The 18,176-nt window shown below is 42.1% G+C and overlaps 1 protein-coding gene across 1 annotated transcript; it reads right to left on the reverse strand.

Moving 5' to 3' along the window:
• Positions 1-847: 847 nt before the first annotated feature.
• LOC119898184 (sialic acid-binding Ig-like lectin 15) lies at positions 848-5,312 on the reverse strand. The gene is made up of 3 exons (XM_038712374.1): positions 5,117-5,312; positions 2,159-2,593; positions 848-2,055 (listed from the first exon to the last, which is right to left on the reverse strand). The coding sequence occupies exons 1-3, from the start codon at positions 5,253-5,255 to the stop codon at positions 1,631-1,633; spliced, it is 999 nt and encodes a 332-aa protein (XP_038568302.1). The 5' UTR covers positions 5,256-5,312; the 3' UTR covers positions 848-1,630.
• Positions 5,313-18,176: the final 12,864 nt, after the last annotated feature.

The following is an 18,176-nucleotide window of genomic DNA, read 5'->3' on the forward strand; positions in this document are numbered from 1 at the left end:
GGTAAACAGCTCGGGTTCAGCCGACCGGCTTGGCAACATGGACTGGAGCGAGAGTTTCAGAGCGGTGAGTTATTAATCTGTATCCATAAAGTTTTAACTGAGCTCTGTCTCTACATCACAGGAACAACTTTATGTCCACTGACTGCCTGGAGGGTAGCTAGTGTTTGGAAGGGAGAGGAGAGCTGTGTGCTGCAGCTCGCTGTTTCTGAGGGCGTGTCGGAGTCGCCGCTCGGCGAGCGTTATATGAGGCGCGTTTAGCTTTCATCCCTGTGATGTCACAGGGATGAAAGGGAAGCGGCTGGACTACAAAGTGGGAGAGTTTTCTGTGGGAGATGGGAACTCCCTTTGGGCTGAACTTTGGGCTTTTTCACTTTGCAAACCCGTTACATGCACAAAAAAGGAATATAACTCAATAAAGGAGAGGGGAAAGCAGAATACCACCTCTTTAATATTTAATAAACTGCCAATTATGTGCACGTACAGTTTGAAGGGCAGTTTGAAGGGCAGCGTGAGCTCCGACTTCTCTAAAATCAGAAAAGAGATGTTATGGGAAAGGTTTAATAATTAGTTTTAATAATTCCAATGCTAACGTGAGAGACTTTAATCAGTGCACAGCAGGTCAGCTGAACATTCAAAAAATGTGAAATTTGTCTGCAGGTAAGCAAACAGGTGAACATATATGAAGAATAAAATTGGATAAAAGATAAAAGGAAATGTCTTATTTATTAAGAACAAATCAATATTTGCTTTATATTTTTTAACACCGAATTTCTTTCTATTTAGCACCAAATTATATAATAATACATAATTACCTTTCCAAAAAAAAAAATTGTCCTTAGGTGTGGAAGTGAGTGTGAGTGGCTCTGCGATGGACTGGCGGCCTGTCCAGAATGGACCCCGCCTTTCTCCCGATCACAGCTGGGATTGGCTCCAGCCCCCCCGCAACCCTGTACGCAGGATAAGCGGTGGACTATAGATGGATGGATGGATAATTACCTTTCCAGGAAACTCCTAATGGAAATCATTCAGAAATGACGGTATAGGCTACTAAAGAAACAAAATACTAATTTATAATTACATAATCATTTATTACACTTTACATGGCTCCTTCCAAAAAACAATATTTCTTCTCAATAAACATATTTATTATTTAAAAATGTGTTTCCTTCAGCACTTTATTGGATGTTTATCAGGACAAAGAAGCCTCTGAAACTGTTTTTAGGTCTAGCAATTAAATATAAACATGGTAATAATAATGATAAGTCTTCCCTAGAAATACAGATAAACCAGGCAATCAAAGTGGATACACTTTCTGTATTAAGCATTTATAAACAGTGTGCAAACATTTAATAAAGGGTTTGTAACACACTATAATGTAGCTGTAGGCCAATAAAAGAACATTTAAAATGTTTATTAATGTTCAGTATTTGTCAGTAATTATAGCTTCTCAGTGTTTTATTGTTTTAAATCCACTTCCTGTTGTTAATAAATACATATAAAAACAGTGTTTATTTTATCTGCTGGTTATTAACCCTTTATTAAATGTTAATATAGTGCTTATAGATGCTGAATAAGGGACTTGAAAGAACGTGCTGCTTAAAGTAAACACATTAAATGACATCAGCGCAGGTTATTTCCACCAGCAGCTGACTCCCTGCAGAGCTCCGCCCTGCACCATCCACACCCCCATCGCCAGCAGCAGGAGGACCTTTGCCCCCAGAGACGCAGACAGGAGGAGCAGGAGAGGGGACGAGGCCCCGGGGACGGCCGGCGGGGGTTTGGGGGTCAGGACGTACAGGGTGGCCTGCTCTCTGCCCAGAGGGTTGGAGGCGCTGCAGGTGTACTGCTGACCCGGCAGCACGTCTCTCAGCTGGCTGACGGTGTGGAAGTGTGGCGCAGAGCCCTGAGCCAGCGGAACGACCAGAGAACCCTCCAGCAGGTCGTCCGGGCCGAGCCACTGCACGTCCGGCAGCGGGGAGCCCTGGACCCGGCACACGGCTCTGTACCCGGACTGCTCAGTGCCCTCCACTGACAGATCCAGGATCTTTGGAGGAGCTGCAGCACAAACGGGAAGAACACGAGTGAAGGGAAGGAAAATGAATCCAGAGTAAATGTACTTATATATATATTTAGGACTCTGTGGTCGGCGTACACGTACCCTCTACTCTCAGTCTGGTTCCCATCTTGTCCTCGAAGCTCACATGTTCTCGCCCCTGAACCTCCACTCGGCAGTAGTAGCGTCCGCTGTCCTGCAGGGTGGCGCTGTTGATCCGCAGCGACAGGTCGTGCTCCCTCGGGTTGCCCTCCAGCCGGTAGCGCTGGTCCTGCTTGGGCCCCGGCTCGCAGGTTGGGGCCCCGGCCCGGCTGGTGCAGCGGTACAGGACGGTGGCGCCCTGGCCGTGGCCCAGACGCCACAGCACCTGCAGGGAGGAATGCTGGGAGTGCGTCGGGTGGCTGAAGGTGCAGGGCAGCAACACCGGGTAGCCCTGGGTGGCTCGTACCTCCGACTGCACGATCATGGACCAGCCGTCATCTCCGAGGGCCGCTGGGGGGGGGGGATTCTCTGTTACAGGTGAAAGTCCTGCCTCCAAAACTTAAGTAAAAGTATGTATAAGTATTATCAGCAAAATGTACTTCAAGTATCAGAAGTAGAAGTACTGATATTGCAGTAAAATGTTCTGTATGTGTTAAGTAAAAGTATGTAAGAATAATCAGGAAGATGTACTTAAAGAATAAAAAGTACAAGTACTACAAAAATGTCCATATCCCTGTTCATCATCATCATATCTCCTCTCCTCAGATTCTTCTTCTTCATCAGATTTCAGCTGGTGATTCTTTTGATTCTGAATCAGTCTGCTGGTTATTTCCTCCATCGATCCACTGATTCTTTGGTTTGGAAAGATTCTGCCGTCACAGTTACCCAGAGCCCAAAGAGACGCCAAACGCTTGTTGTGTCCAAAGCTCAACGTTACTAACAGACATTCAATTTATTGAAATTAACAAATGGGAAATCACAAATCACCTTTGTGAAGCTGGAAGCATGAAATGTTTTTGCATGAACAGTGACTTAAACGATCAAAATAGTTGCCAATTAATTTTCTGATAACCGACTAATTGTGTCAGCTGTGCTTTTATAAACAGTTGGAAAGTTTAATTTATAAATAAACATCATATTTTCTAAACTCTTTGTGTGTTTTCTGTGTAAAAATCTGACTTTGTAAAGTAACTGAAGCTGTCAGATAAATGTAGTGAAGTGTAGTGGCTCTCTCACCTACTGGCTTTTCTCTAAAGGTTTGAAGCTTTGGTTTGTTTACTCTACATCACACATTTATATGGCATGATAATATTTATATGGTGAAATAAATGTCAAAGTAAGATTCTGGTCTTGTTGGGAAATGTTCTCACTGATTTTTGTAGTCGATATGAATTGGTTGTTAAAATGGAGTCTGTGATCTGATTGGCTAAAGGACAATATAATCATCTCTTTTGTGTCTTTAATTCAAACAGCAGCTCTATTTATTATTAAAAATAGCTTTAAATTTCAGGTGTAGGCAGAAAACACTATCAGTCTTTGGTGTTACTGCCTGGACCATTAAATCCATTATAACGTGTGAAACTCGACTGCTGTTTTATTTCACATTATATCACATTATTAACGTTCATATGAAGTGTCCCCCTGCGATAGACTGGCGACCTGTCCCGGGTGGACCCCGCCTTTCGCCCGATGTCAGCTGGGATTGGCTCCAGCCCCCCGCGACCCTGAACGCAGGATAAGCGGTTGACGATGGGCCATTGTTGAGAAATATCTTCAACATATGTAAATAACTATTTATCATATTTATATTAGATTATAAGGGCGTCACATTGTGTTGAAACGTGTCGGGGACATAAGGGCTCAGATTACAGGCGTGATGATACACTTTGGGTCACGAGAACAAGACAAAAGATTTTTAACACTATTTTGAAGAAATATGAAATGCTGAAATACTATATGAGTGGGGGTTCTGGGAGTCCTCCCCCAGAAAATCGGAGCATTAAACACTTTATTTCCTGCATTCTGGAGACAATTTCTGCACCAATTTACAGTGGAAATGTCTTTATTTATAGAAAGGGAAACAAAAAAATTCAGCTAGCAGGGGACAATTCATACATATAAAAATATAACAGAATACAGTATAATGCAGTAAGTAGCTGCTTGGTTTTTTATACTTAAGTTACTTTTTTGGATATATTTAAATTGAATTGCATGTTTTCTTATTGTGCAAATAAACCTTTCTCAAATCATTTTCATTTTTTAGTTAACATTTCTTGGTGCAAGCTAACAAATGCTTTCAAACATGATCAAAATCAGCCATCCCAAAATGTGGCGTCCCCAGCGTCCCCAGCGTCCCCAGCGTCCCCAGCGTCCCCAGCGTAAATGACACCTATGTTATAATGGAGTAGAAGAAGAAAGTTGCATGAAAACAACATACTCAAGTAAAGGTCAGGTACCACTAATTTGTACTTAAGTACAGTACTTGAGTAAATGTATTTAGTCACTGTCCACCAGAAAAACAGCCTGTTTGCAGCTCTGTGATGATACGAGGAGAGTTTAAAGAGTTTATGCAGCTGAAGGAGGAGGAACATAAAGGAACTCTTCATCCGGCAGTTCATCACTAACGTGGAGGTTTTCACTGGACATGAAGGGGATGAACAGCATTAATCTGTAAAGTAACTAAGGCTGTCAGACACATGTAGTGCTGGTAGTATAAAATGGAAATACTCAAAGTATCTTAAATGTACTGTATACTACACTAGATCAGATCAAAGCAGTGTTACCCAGCCGTTATGACTTGTGACCCTTCATCTAAATCAGTTGGTGGTCGTGTTTCCTCTCCGAGTTGTTGTCAGTTTGACCAGAGAATCGCTTCCTCTCTAAACTTCTCACATGGTTTCATTTCAGAAACTGTTCAAATGATCCAATATTTTACAAATAAATCAGAGAAAATCAGAGAGAAAAGTAAAAAAAACTGAACAGATTTGTTTCAGAACTGTGTTAAAAGAGTTTACCATAAATTAGAGGAAGAAACAACCACACACCAACCTGAAAGATAACAAACAAAATGTGTCAGCTCACCTCCTGTAACAGATAACAGCAGACTCACAGTGCTGCAGACCAACCGGGCGTCCATGTTGAGACTGCAGAAAGGTAAGACGACTGTGTGTGTGTGTGTGTCATTCGCATGATTCAGACGCAGCACTGTTTGTTTTTCCATCCTTCTCTTTTACTTCCTTCATGTATATTTTTATTAGTAGGAAATTATTTTGTCAGCAGCCAGTAAAACCAGCAGAAGCAGATAAAACCCAGCTGGAACCTTAATCTTTAATCCAAGACACCCTTTCTCTTTCCTGTTAGAGACCGTAAAAGCAAACTCGACCATTGCAAAGTGCTGCAAAGTTCAATCTGCAAACTAAGATGAACAATTTGCAACACGTCCTCATACCTAAACAACAAAACAGGTGGATTGTCAAGTGTCTTTACAGTGTCTTTAAAGTAGTGAGTGTGCAGCTTGTATAACAGTGTAAATCTGCTGTCCCCTTAAAATAACACAGCCGTTAATGTCCAAACCGCTGGCAACAAAAGTGCAAATGTCCAAATTGGGCCCAATTAGCCATTTTCCCTCCCCGGTGTCATGTGACTCGTTAGTGTTACAGGGTCTCAGGTGTGAACGGGGAGCAGGTGTGTGAAATGTGGTGTTATCGCTCTCACACTCCCTCATACTGGTCACTGGAAGTTCAACATGGCACCTCACGGCAAAGAACTCTCTGAGGATCTGAAACAAACGGCTGCTCTACATAAAGATGGCCGAGGCTGTAAGAAGACCGCCAAGACCCTGAAACTGACCGAGACCATACAGCGGTAAACAGGACAGGTTCCACTCAGAACAGGCCTCGCCATGGTCGACCAAAGAGTGCACGTGCTCAGCGTCATATCCAGAGGTTGTCTCTGCGAAACAGACGTCTGAGTGCTGCCGGCATTGCTGCAGAGGCTGAAGGGGTGGGGGGGGTCAGCCTGTCAGGGCTCAGCCCAGACGCCCCACAATGCATCAAACTGGTCTGCATGGCTGTCGTCCCAGAAGGAAGCCTCTTCTAAAGATGATGCACAAGAAAGCTGCAAACAGTTTGCTGAAGACAAGCAGACTGAGGACATGGAGTGTCCTGGTTTGGGGCTGCATGAGTGCTGCCGGCACTGGGAGCTACAGTTCATTGAGGGAACCATGAACGCCAACATGAACTGTGACATACTGAAGCAGAGCAGGATCCCCTCCCTTCAGAGACCGGGCCGCAGGGCAGCATTGCAACATGATAACGACCCCAAACACACCTCCAAGTCGACCGCTGCCTCGCTAAAGAAGCTGAGGGTAAAGGTGACTGACTGGCCAACATGTCTCCAGACCTGAACCCTGTTGAGCATCTGTGGGGCTCCTCAAACTGAAGGTGGAGGAGCGCAAGGTCTCTAACATCCACCAGCTCCGTGATGTCGTCATGGAGGAGTGGAAGAGGACTCCAGTGGCAACCTGTGAAGCTCTGCTGAGCTCCATGCACAAGAGGGTCCAGCCTTTCGCACTCTGTCAGCTGGGATTGGCTCCAGCCCCAAACATTGTAACCGTTTTGTTTTCGTTTAATTTTTAAATATTTCAGTGTTATAACGTTACGTCAGTTGTGTTCCTCTGCCTCTAGCCGTTAGCTAACCTCCAACGGTTAACTGTTAACGTCTAAATTTAAGGAGTAACGGTAACGTTAGTCTTTGAAAAGTTAACGTTTACTCATGGTAAAGTTAACCTTAATGGTAGTGACTTCAGTAAACCGAGCTGGACAAACAGAGATACATTTTTAAGTCCGTCTTTTGTTTTTTATTTTTTCAGTTTCTAGTTATTCTGGGCCGTGAATTGCGACGTGTCGTAGGAGTTTTTTGTTGGACGGATGCTCGCTGACAACGTTAGCTGTAACGATAGCTGTAACATTAGTACAACGTCAGCTGGTGAGTAAAATCAATTCAGCTACTCAACGTGATGTTAAACATTTTTTAAACAGACAGATATACGATAAAGAACCCGGTAATGTAACGTTAAATAACCAGCGTTGTTTGGCTCCTGAATTAACTTGCGCTGTGAAGATGGCGGCGCCATTTGTGTGTCAGAAGCACACACGGTTTGCTGTAACGTTAGACCTGCTCAGACGGATGCAGTGATTTGTCCGATTGTGGGTTGTGAGCATACATCTCCCAATTTGCTAAACTTGTGTGACATTTAAAATGGCATATAAGAGAGGGGAAAAAGATCACCTGCCCCTTTCCCAGCTGTGAAAATGTAAAGTCCTCCTTCACATCCCACATCAGCAGGAAACACAGACACTGTGTGGAGAACAGATGCCACTAGCTGTAACGTTAGGCGTGACAGTGACATCCAATCACAGTCTTGTAAATTTTGAGATGGAAGATGATGATGGGAATGATGTGAAAGACACATTTGTGACAAATTTGGCACTGTTCTATTTGAGGATGCAAGCTAAAATGCTGCTACCTGCCACCACTATTCAGACTTTAATAGTGGAATTCCAGGTGGTACATGACTTGGAACATATTTTTTAAACATGTGGCACCGAAACAAGTGTATCTGGGTAGAAACACCAAAATAACACTTAACAGTCAGCCTAGCCTACTGTGCATGTCGCTGTATTTACTTTGCGACAACTCCCAGTCTGTTTTCCGCCGCCGTTTGTCGTACTCCCGTGTTGCTTTCAGTAACCGTTCCACTTCGTCAATGCAAAAAAAAAAAGAAAAAAGCCTGGTGTGGTTCTTGGTCTGTATTACTTCCTTCTTTCGCTAAATCGCCTGCTACTGCGGAGTAGACCGTCTGCTTCATGTTTACGCTGGCACGTACATGCCCAGTGTGGCTACCTGAACGGCCACTAGATGTGTTTTTTCAGTCGTTCTAATATAGACGGAGATCAACTCTGATACGCAGCTGAAACGCTGCTGTGGACGGAGAAGATCGCTTTCGTTATAAAACTGTTTTAAAAGCTTAGCAGTGTGGATGTAGTGTTATGAGTTGTAGTTTTTTCCCTGTGAGTCTGAGTTTTTGCCATTGTTTCATATGTCTATTTGCCTGTTTCTCTCGTTCCTTGTCCTTAGTAGTTTATGTCTCGTCTTTCATCTTGGCTCTTGGTCCTGTGTTTTAGTTTGTCTTTGTTCCCAGTCCTGTGCCTCGGTTATGTTAGTATTTACTTCTTGTTCCTCGTCTGCATTATTTTAGTTTAGTCTGCTCTGTATTCTCTGTCTTCGCTCCTTCGTTCTGTGTCTCGGTTCATGTCTTAGTGTTTTGGGTTCTGTCCTGTGTCCAGTATCAGTTATATAGTCTGTTGTGTTTTGGGGTTCACTCATGTCCGTCTCTGTCGGTCACCCGTGTCTGTCTTCTTGGTGTCTTAGTTCCCAGTTCAGTGTTTTACTTGGCTTCAGTCCGTGTTAGTTTAGTGGTGTTCAGTCTGCTTGTGTCTTTATTAGTTTATAATATGGTCTGTTATGTGTTCAGTAACCTGTCATGTCTGTTCCCTCCAGTATCCCTCTGCCTGGCTGTCTCTCTGCCTCGTTAGCCTCATGTCTGTCACCTGTGTTGCTCCCTGCACCGGTCTTTGATCTTCACCTGTCTTTGGATTTCTGTTTGGATTACCTGATTTTGGACTCTGTTGATCAGCCACTCTGTCTGTAAGTGCGCTCGCCTTTAGTTTGTATTAAACCCCTTTGACCTGTACCTCCTCTGCCTTGCGTCCTGCGTTTGGTTCCTCCAACCTGCCTCTCCACACCACAACCCGTGACATGTAGCCTCCTATTACCCCACTCCTCTCTCTGCTCCTCTCATGCCAACCCTCCTGGCTTCCTCCGAGATTCTCCCGTATTTTTATGTTCTCACCCGTCAAATGTTTCCCCATAAATCTCCCGTATCTTTAACCTTTTTATAAAGTCAAATAAAAACCTTCTGGCCGTATTTAAAATGTTTGCTATTCTCTCCTCTGGTAAAGTCGGTGGCAGCATGTAAAATATGCAGACTGTGCTTCTTGCACAAGGATTAAAAATGAAAACAGTCCACTGAAATGATATAAGGCCTGTAGCCTACTAATGGCAAACCATATGAAATTATAATGAATACAGTAGCCTATGTAATATTAACAATTGGCTGTATAATATGGAATTTACATTGTAGCCTATTTTTATTTAAATGTTCCTTATTTTCAAATCTCACTGAAGGCAGTTTTGACTCCTCTCTGTAGCCCTTCTCTCTCTCCTAAAGCCCACAGAACCTGCCTGAGCTTTCCAGAACAAAAAGCAGCTACTTCAGAGTTTATCATCGACTCATGATGCCTGTGCTCCTTTATCTCCTAAATATTTGAGCTGCAGCCTTTTTTGTTGCAGTTTTTTATGGTTGTAGTAAATTTATAAAGATGCTCTTTGTTCTGTTTTTGTAGTTTATTCCACAGTAAAGCTATAAGATGTTCGCAGTAACCAGGCAAAGGCTGCTATGGTTTAAGTCTCTAACACAGATTGAGCTGAATTTGTTGCCCATGTTTCCTGGCAATAAAATAAACAGTTGTCATTTCATGATACTTTATCGTCTGTTCATTTTAACACTTAATACATTGTTTTTAGGACCAATTAAATAAATATACTGTATAATTCTACATGATAAATAAAAGGCTCCAAATAGACCCAGTGATCGGTATCGGCCGATGCTGCTTTCAGCGATCGGCCCAAAAGAACCTAATCGGAGCACCTCTACTCTGCATCATTCTGTCTAAGGTAAATGAAAACATACTGACTCAATGGAGGACGTCATCAGGAAGGCGCTACCGACGCTTCAGGAGAGAGATTATAACAATCTCACAACACATTTGGCTGGTATTGGTGTGAAGACGGATTGCGATCTTCAGTTTTTTACATTTGAAGACATAACCGATATTATTCTGCTTATTGCTGGCCGAGGACTCATACACTATCTTGAAAACAGAGGTAAGAAATACCAGTGACCACCATGTTAACAGCACAATGAATGAAGCCTTTATTTGTCCCACAGTAGGGACATTGCAAGAAATTAGAATAAGCCTCCAATGAGGCAGCTATATTCAGCGCCGCCACTCGCTTCCCAGAAAAGAATTAATGCAGACAGTAACATAGTGTACATGACGTAACAACATACAATACATAATAATACACAAGACACATTACATGCGGTCACATGATGGGATTTTTTGAGGTGACTTGTAAGGAAGAGAATTAAAGAGGGCGTTTACGAGGCAGTCAGTTCAGGGGGGTGTGTATGGTGTAAGATGATGAGTCTGTTTGTGAAGTATGAGGCTTCAGACTGACTCTGTTGAAAAGAAAAGTTCAGTTCATTGGCCTTGTCCTTGAGGAGAGAGAGACTGTAACGAACCTCCAGTGGAAAATCCAGGGGAGGAGGAGGTTAGTGACAATAATAGAATCATTCCAGGTTGAAGGAAGCCAGGAGACAGATTTTACAGGACATACGGCGTTTTATTTACAATAAAGAAAAAATGCTAAGGTACCCTCGGGGAGGGTCTACAAAAACAACTTCCCAAAAACAAGGAAGCGCCCACAAATGAGAAAAACAACACAGGATACAATAATGAATTCCACCCTCCCTCCACTGAGGGAGTGAACCCCACCACAAGCTTCAGACTTGTCACTTGCTGCACTGCAGTTTCACCACACTCTCCACACCCAGTCTGCCTGCTCTCTGCTCCTGATACCGGCTCCTGCCGGTATCAGTGTCCTTCAATCGCTCTCATCCTCAGCGTCATACGTGCATCCAGTTCATGTAGTGATTTTGACATTTCTTCTAATTTCATTGTCAGACCAGAGGTTACTCTGAGCAGCTCACCAGACTGCACCCCGATGGTGTCGACCCTCCTCTGCGCTTCCACAGACCGGTCTGAGATGTTAGGAAACAGTTCACCGGACTCTCCTTAATACAGTGCAGTCGCCCTGTCCCATGTGCAGAAAAACACCCCCAAAGCATGATGCTACCACCCCCATGCTTCACAGTAGGGATGGTGTTCTTGGGATGGTACTCATCATTCTTCTTCCTCCAAACACGGTTAGTGGAATTATGACCAAAAAGTTCTATTTTGGTCTCATCTGACCACATGACTTTCTCCCATGACTCCTCTGGATCATCCAAATGGTCATTGGCAAACTGAAGACGGGCCTTGACATGTGCTGGTTTAAGCAGGGGAACCTTTCAAACCATGACGTCTTAGTGTATTACCAACAGTAACCTTGGAAACGGTGGTCCCAGCTCTTGTCAGGTCATTGACCAGCTCCTCCCGTGTAGTTCTGGGCTGATTTCTCACCTTTCTTAGGATCACTGAGACCCCACGAGGTGAGATCTTGCATGGAGCCCCGGTCCGAGGGAGACTGACAGTCATGTTTAGCTTCTTCCATTTTCTAATGATTGCTCCAACAGTGGACCTTTTTTCACCAAGCTGCTTGGCAATTTCCCCGTAGCCCTTTCCAGCCCTGTGGAGGTGTACAATTTTGTCTCTAGTGTCTTTGGACAGCTCTTTGGTCTTGGCCATGTTAGTAGTTGGATTCTTACTGATTGTATGGGGTGGACAGGTGTCTTTATGCAGCTAACGACCTCAAACAGGTGCATCTAATTTAGGATAATAAATGGAGTGGAGGTGGACATTTTGAAGGCAGACTAACAGGTCTTTGAGAGTCAGAATTCTAGCTGATAGACAGGTTTTCAAATACTTCTTTGCAGCTGTATCATACAAATAAATAGTTAAACAATCATACATTGTGATTTCTGGATTTTTTTTTTTTAGATTATGTCTCTCACAGTGGACATGCACCTACGATGACAATTTCAGACCCCTCCATGATTTCTAAGTGGGAGAACTTGCATAATAGCAGGGTGTTCAAATACTTATTTTCCTCACTGTAGTTTGTTTGCCAGGGGTTGGGCCCTAATATAAACACATTTTGATATTCAGTCTGAAAGGGACGTTTTAGGAGTTTGAGGGTTACAAGAAGCCAATGCAGTGTCCTCATTGTACTGTATAAGGTTCACCTATACCAGGTAAGCAAAAGCCCCTTTTCCATTACCAGTACCAGCTTTGGCCTTCCTCCGTTTTCCACTGCAGATAGTAGCCAGAGAGTCCGGCGCGCACAATGATGATGCAGTGAATAGTGAATATTCTCTCTGACCAATCAGCAGTCTGCTGTGTTTTCACCTTACATTTTAGTATCGCCTCAGCTCGCTTGGAACCTCGACGGAGGTGATATGAAATAAATTACCTGGTAGCAGGTACAGGTCCAACTATTCCACAATGGAAAACCAAAAAAAGTAGAGGCGAGTGGAGCTGCTACCGTGCAGATGAAAAGGGGCTAAAGTATCCACAAAAAACATAGAAACTGCATTTAGGTGGCTATATTGCATTTGGAGGTCATATAGTATAATCTTATAAAACCGTTGATAAACATTTGTCTATTTATACATCGAAAATTATCACTCAAGCGGGAACCTCTGGGTCTGAGAAGTGAGGCGAATGTGGAAGTCCCTTAAACCTGCATTCTATCGAACGGCCACCAGGGGACAACGCCACTGGTTGCCAAAAGAAGTCCGGCTCCAATGACCCTAATTCTCAGCTGACTTATTACCCCAGTAAACACTTTAATAATGAGTTTATGGTCGCTAGTTTCACGTCTTCTTTAAAACAGCATGGTGTTAAATTTGGTAAATTATGGTCCCATTTAGAGAAAAAATGACCAGAAAGCAGGAGAGGCTGCAGGACTAGACCGGGTGTACTTCTGCATTATGAGGTTCCCTGAAAATATTGTGGAGTAGTTCAACTAATTTGAAAAAGGAAAAATGTTTGGTAAAACTTAGTGTTTGGTGTATAAAATTAGTTGGACAGCAAGCAGAATCTCAACGCGTCCAGGATGACTAGTCCCATGCTTTATTTAAAAATTTCCACTAGACAACAAACATGAGATCTTGGTGTCAGTGAGTTGGTACTAGAGTGATTCTGATAGGGCTGTATCAGAAATAAAATGTCTGCATAGCAAGGTACTCACATAGTCCTGCGGTCAGTATAATGCCTATTTCTTGAGCATATGTAGAGGATATTTCAGCTTTTGGTTTTAATAATAATAATAATCTTTATTTGTAGAGCACTTTTCAAAAACAAGTTACAAAGTGCTTTAACAAGTGTAAAGACAATAATACAAAAACAATACAAGATAAAAGCATGAAAACATTGAAAAGACTAAAATACACGTTTAAGTTAAATATAAAATTAGTAAAATAGAATAAAATAAAAGGGATAAAATAAAGTCAAATAAGATCGGGAAAGGCTCTCCTATAAAAGTATGTTTTAAGAAGGGACTTAAAAGAGTTCACTGACTCAGCCGACCTGATTTCCTCGGGCAGGCTGTTCCAGAGCCTCGGGGCCCTGACAGCAAACGCTCTGTCCCCTTTAGTTTTCAGTCGAGACTCTGGAACAGACAGCAGACTTCTGCCCGAGGATCTCAAGGTACGTGCTGGTGCGTATGGGACTAAAAGGTCAGAAATATAACAAGGCGAGAGGCCATGAAGAGCTTTAAAAGTGATCAATAGAATTTTAAAGTCAATTCTAAAACATACTGGGAGCCAGTGTAATGAAGCTAAAATAGGAGTAATGTGGTCATATTTCTTTGTTCTGGTTAAAAGCCTGGCAGCTGAGTTCTGGACAGTCTGGAGTCGATCAGTAGATTTTTTGGTTAAACAGGTGAAAAGGCTGTTGCAGTAATCCAGGCGTGATGAGATGAAGGTGTGTAAAATGGTCTCGGAGTCCTTAAAAGTTAACAGATCGAATTTTAGCTATATTTCTAAGTTGATAAAAACATGATTGAACAAGCTTTGTGGTGTGCTGCTCGAAATTTAAATTACTATCAAACCAAACACCAAGGTTCTTTGCCACAGGCTTAATGTGATTTACTAGGGAACCAGCAGATGGCAGTATTTGATTGCCATCTGCTGAGACCCGATGACCAGGATTTCTGTTTTGTCTGAGTTCAGCTGGAGGAAATTATTTGACATCCATTTTTTAACTTCACAAAGGCAGTTGTTAAGTGAACTCAGCATTCCAGGGTCTGTGGATCTGACGGGCAAGTATATTTGTGTGTCATCAGCATAAATATGAACAGAAATGCCATGTTTATGGATAATATGTCCAAGGGGAAGCAGATACAAGGAAAACAAAATGGGTCCTAAGACCGACCCCTGAGGCACACCATATTTAACTGGACAGAATGAAGAGACATAGTTGTTTACAGACACGCAAAACTTCCTATTTGACAGGTAGGATGAAAACCATTCTAGGGCAGTACAAAGTACAGTACTTTAAAAGTGTACATACTGCTTAAAAATGCCCAAACAACACATGCAATAATAAAGATGTCTTTATTCCTCACACAGGGCGTGACAATCATACATCTGTCCAGCTTGGCAACTATGCAGCAGGAACTTCATCTTCAGGCCTACAAAGCAAAGTCCCTGTTCAGATCTCTGACTTCTTATGAAGTTTCATGGGAGAAAATGCCACCAAATTTGCGACAGTGTGTCGCGCAAGGCCAGCGACCCAGAAAGCAGGAGCGTTTAGCTTTGGTGAGAATGGTTGTGGACTCGATCAGGGATAAATGTTTCAACTCAACTCTATAGTTGTAGCACTTAAAGGGTGAAGTGCAGTAGCCAAAAACAGCTGAAATTTGCTCAAAATTTCATTTTTCATTTCTTACTCTTCAGGTGGCAGTTCACACTGCTGGATCAGTGTGTGCCGTCAGTCTGTGTTTGTCGGATAAAATTGTTTGAGTTTGACGTGTGTACGGGTTTGGTGGAGTTGGTGGAAAGTCGGTTTGGTGGAGTTGGTGGAAAGTCTGAACAATGTGCGCCGTTTTCCAGCAAACATTCTAAGAGTGTGTTCCCTTGACAACTAAGCCTATACTCATGAGCGTAACGTTTCCTCCCCACAGACTCTCTTCAAACTAGAAAATTAGTTGAAGTGTCCAGTTAATAAGTTTATGCTGAAAGAAGTTGAATAATTACTTAAAGAGAGAAATGGAGCGTGCAAAATCTAAATTTAAAATCTAAGAATGAATGTTGTTAAAACATCAATTGAGTTTGTCTTCAAGTTTCAGAGACAGGTGAAAAGTGTGCACTGTTAGTAGTTCAAGTGTCAGCTGGTATGTAAGGAGTGACCGCAATTAAAATGCCAACTGTATTAAGTATTTCAGCTGTCAGTTAACAATTTATACCTAGTTGAAGTATCAGTTAATGTGAAAGCAGTTGAACTGTTATTTAAAAAAGAGATTGCACTTGAAATGTAAGATGAGCAGTAAACAGTGAAAGTAATTCAAATTCCAGTTGAATTTGAAGTGTGAGAGATGGTTGACGTGTAAGCTGGTATGTAAGAGGTGACAGCAGTCAGTTGAAGTATCTGAACAGTCAGCTAAAGATGGAAAAAAAGTTGAAATTTAATTGTGCTGAAAGCAGTTGAAGTGTCAGTTAAAGAGCAAGAAATTAAAGATTTATTTATGTTTGAAAAGTTGTCTAGAAAGATTTCCAGCAAAAAAGGTTGATGCTGTTTGCATTTATGACGCTACAACGGCTGTAATTGATATTGCAACTGTAATGTATTTTGTTAATGATGGAATAGTCTGATCTTCTTGAAGACATTTTAACTCTTCTCCCAATGAAGTCAGGGAATATCATTACCAGTAACTTCATTTCTCCTGGTTGTTGTGGAATTTTATAACATGCTCAGTAAGTTGGAGTATGGCAACAGAAGCCACAGGTGTCTCTAATGTTCAACAATTAAAAAGCATATTGTAAGGACAAATGTTCGTGTTCTTTTGGCAAAAAAATTAAATGGTTTGCAGTGTTGTAGGCCTACTGACATAGGATTTTAAGAAAAGATAAATGTGTACTTTGTATAGAGTAAATTAAATATAGCTAATTTAAATTCAGTATACTGTAAATGAAAGTACTGTAAGTGAAAATACAGTAAAACAGTAAGTGAAAAACAGTAATAATACTGTAAAGGACAATACAGTAATATTATTGTAAATGAAAAAACAGTAATAATACTGTAAAGGACAATACAGTAATATTATTGTAATGTAAATTACAGTAACTTACTGGCATCCAGCTGCCTGTAAAATTTACAGCAATCTTTTTACAGTGTAGTCTTGTAACAGGTGAAACATTAAGCACACACAAGCTCAATCATCTACTACAGAAAATATAATATACAGAAAACATGCGATTAAAATACGTAAAACAAAAGCTAAAACCCTGTGTACTGTCTTCTGTGTCCTCCTTCTCTGACTTCTGCTTCTTCTACTCTGACAGGAAATGTTTCATATGACACATTTTACAGAACTTCCTGAATTTGCTATTTTAGCCTGAAGGTTTGAAGTTTTCTTTTATTGTTTGCGGCTCTGTCTGATCCTCCAGACGATGTGGCAGCATACTCGGTGTTTCTGTCTCATTCTGTCGGGGATCATCACAGGTAAGATCCTGTCTTCTTTGTTCAGGCAGGACAGGATCATCTGAATGAAGCTGTAATGTCAGGTTTGTTGGTGTTTTAAATAATGTAGTCAAACAACCTCCCTCCCTTTAAAGGCAACAGTTTATGAAAGAGGATTTTAAAGGAGCTATGTGAGGATTTTCAGGGGCCTCTAGCGGTGAGGTTTCAGATTGCGAGTGCTCGAACACATGAGCGACCGCTCTGCATCGGCCAAAACAGAAATAACAGGAGAAAACTTCACACAACATGCTGAAAACTCCCACTGCAACGTTAGAGTAACATTTTTATCAGCTTGAAATTAAACTAATACATGCTTGTTACATGACGTTACACTGACTGCATTTAGCCGACAGCTTTTCAGTTACTTATCTGTGGGAATTATTATAGCATTCTGCAGTGGAAATATCAGCAACTGCTGGACGTTACATTAACTAAAGCACAACATCACAATATATTTCACATGCTTTGCAGTAATGTCAGTTTACCTGTCCAATAGGATGAATGCCAACTCTGGATCGATTTTAGTATCCAAAACAAAGCAGAGGTCTTTCCGTGACACTCACGCCATTCAGATATTGTTCTTGTTTGGCCTGACAGGCTTCAGCACATACATTTCTTAAGTGGAGTTTGTGTTGGGAGCCGGTCGTGTTTTGGTGTTCGTGGACTCTGTCGTGGAAATTAAATACCTGGTGAGGGGTCATTTGGTTAGCTGCGTTGTTCTCACTGTGTTCACGTGCGGCCATGGTGTGCGTGATGGTGCGGTCAATAAGACCCATGTCTTTGGTGTAAGAGACCCGAGTTCAGTTCCCACTGCGACACATCCACTAATGTGTCTCTGAGCAAGACACTTCCGAGACGGGAAATGGCCCCTCCGAGCAACAAGAAAGAGGGCAAATGGATCTTTTACTCATTTAACTTACGCTTTTATCCAAAGTGACTTACGTGACCCGTTTACAAATGGGCAATGAAAAGTGATTCATTTCATTTACAAACTACATTTACACACTTCAAACATTATCTGCTACTATATACTTACCATTTTACAGATCTGGACCCGATCACTGTTCTTGTACAAAGTATTTTAGAGAACCAACTGTGAAGTCTAAAAATAACCCAGAATCAGTGGAAATGGCCCCAAACTGTCATGAGCTCACCCGGATGTGATCTCCTCTTCAGGGTCTCTGTCGGTGTCTTGGACCATGAAGGTCTTTCCGGTGGTCTCTGTCTCCAGAAGAGACGACGCCGTCCTCAGCGGCTCCTTCACCCATCCCAAACAACAGTGGGAGTGGCTGCTGCTGCCCCCGTGTTCCTGCTCGACACCCTCTGCTGCAACGACTATTGTTGCTAGTCTTATTGTTATTATTGTTATTATAATCATTAACATTACGATTGTTACCATTAACACTACTATAAATATCTGTACCATTTTTCATTTAGTCTATAGCAACATCACCTTTACTGTCTGTACCTCTGTGTGGATATTGTGTAGGCTGCCTCTCTCTCTCTCTAAAACTGAATTGAATTGAAAAGCCAGCACTGGAGAATAAACCAAT

This window comes from Micropterus salmoides, unplaced genomic scaffold, assembly GCF_014851395.1.
Source record: "Micropterus salmoides isolate LMB-PRFRI ecotype aquatic unplaced genomic scaffold, ASM1485139v1 Ms_hic_scaffold_11, whole genome shotgun sequence".
Lineage (NCBI taxonomy): Eukaryota > Metazoa > Chordata > Actinopteri > Centrarchiformes > Centrarchidae > Micropterus > Micropterus salmoides.

What these genes read in the sequence shown, in the direction of transcription:
- LOC119898184 (XM_038712374.1), bottom strand. Translation starts at nt 5,255, where the DNA reads ATGGAAAAACAAACAGTGCTGCGTCTGAATCATGCGAATGACACACAC. An exon ending in GCTGTTATCTGTTACAGGAG is followed by an intron (nt 2,594 to 5,116) that starts GTGAGCTGACAC and finishes CTTTTACTTAAG; the next exon opens with TTTTGGAGGCAGGACTTTCA. An exon ending in AACCAGACTGAGAGTAGAGG is followed by an intron (nt 2,056 to 2,158) that starts GTACGTGTACGC and finishes TTTGTGCTGCAG; the next exon opens with CTCCTCCAAAGATCCTGGAT.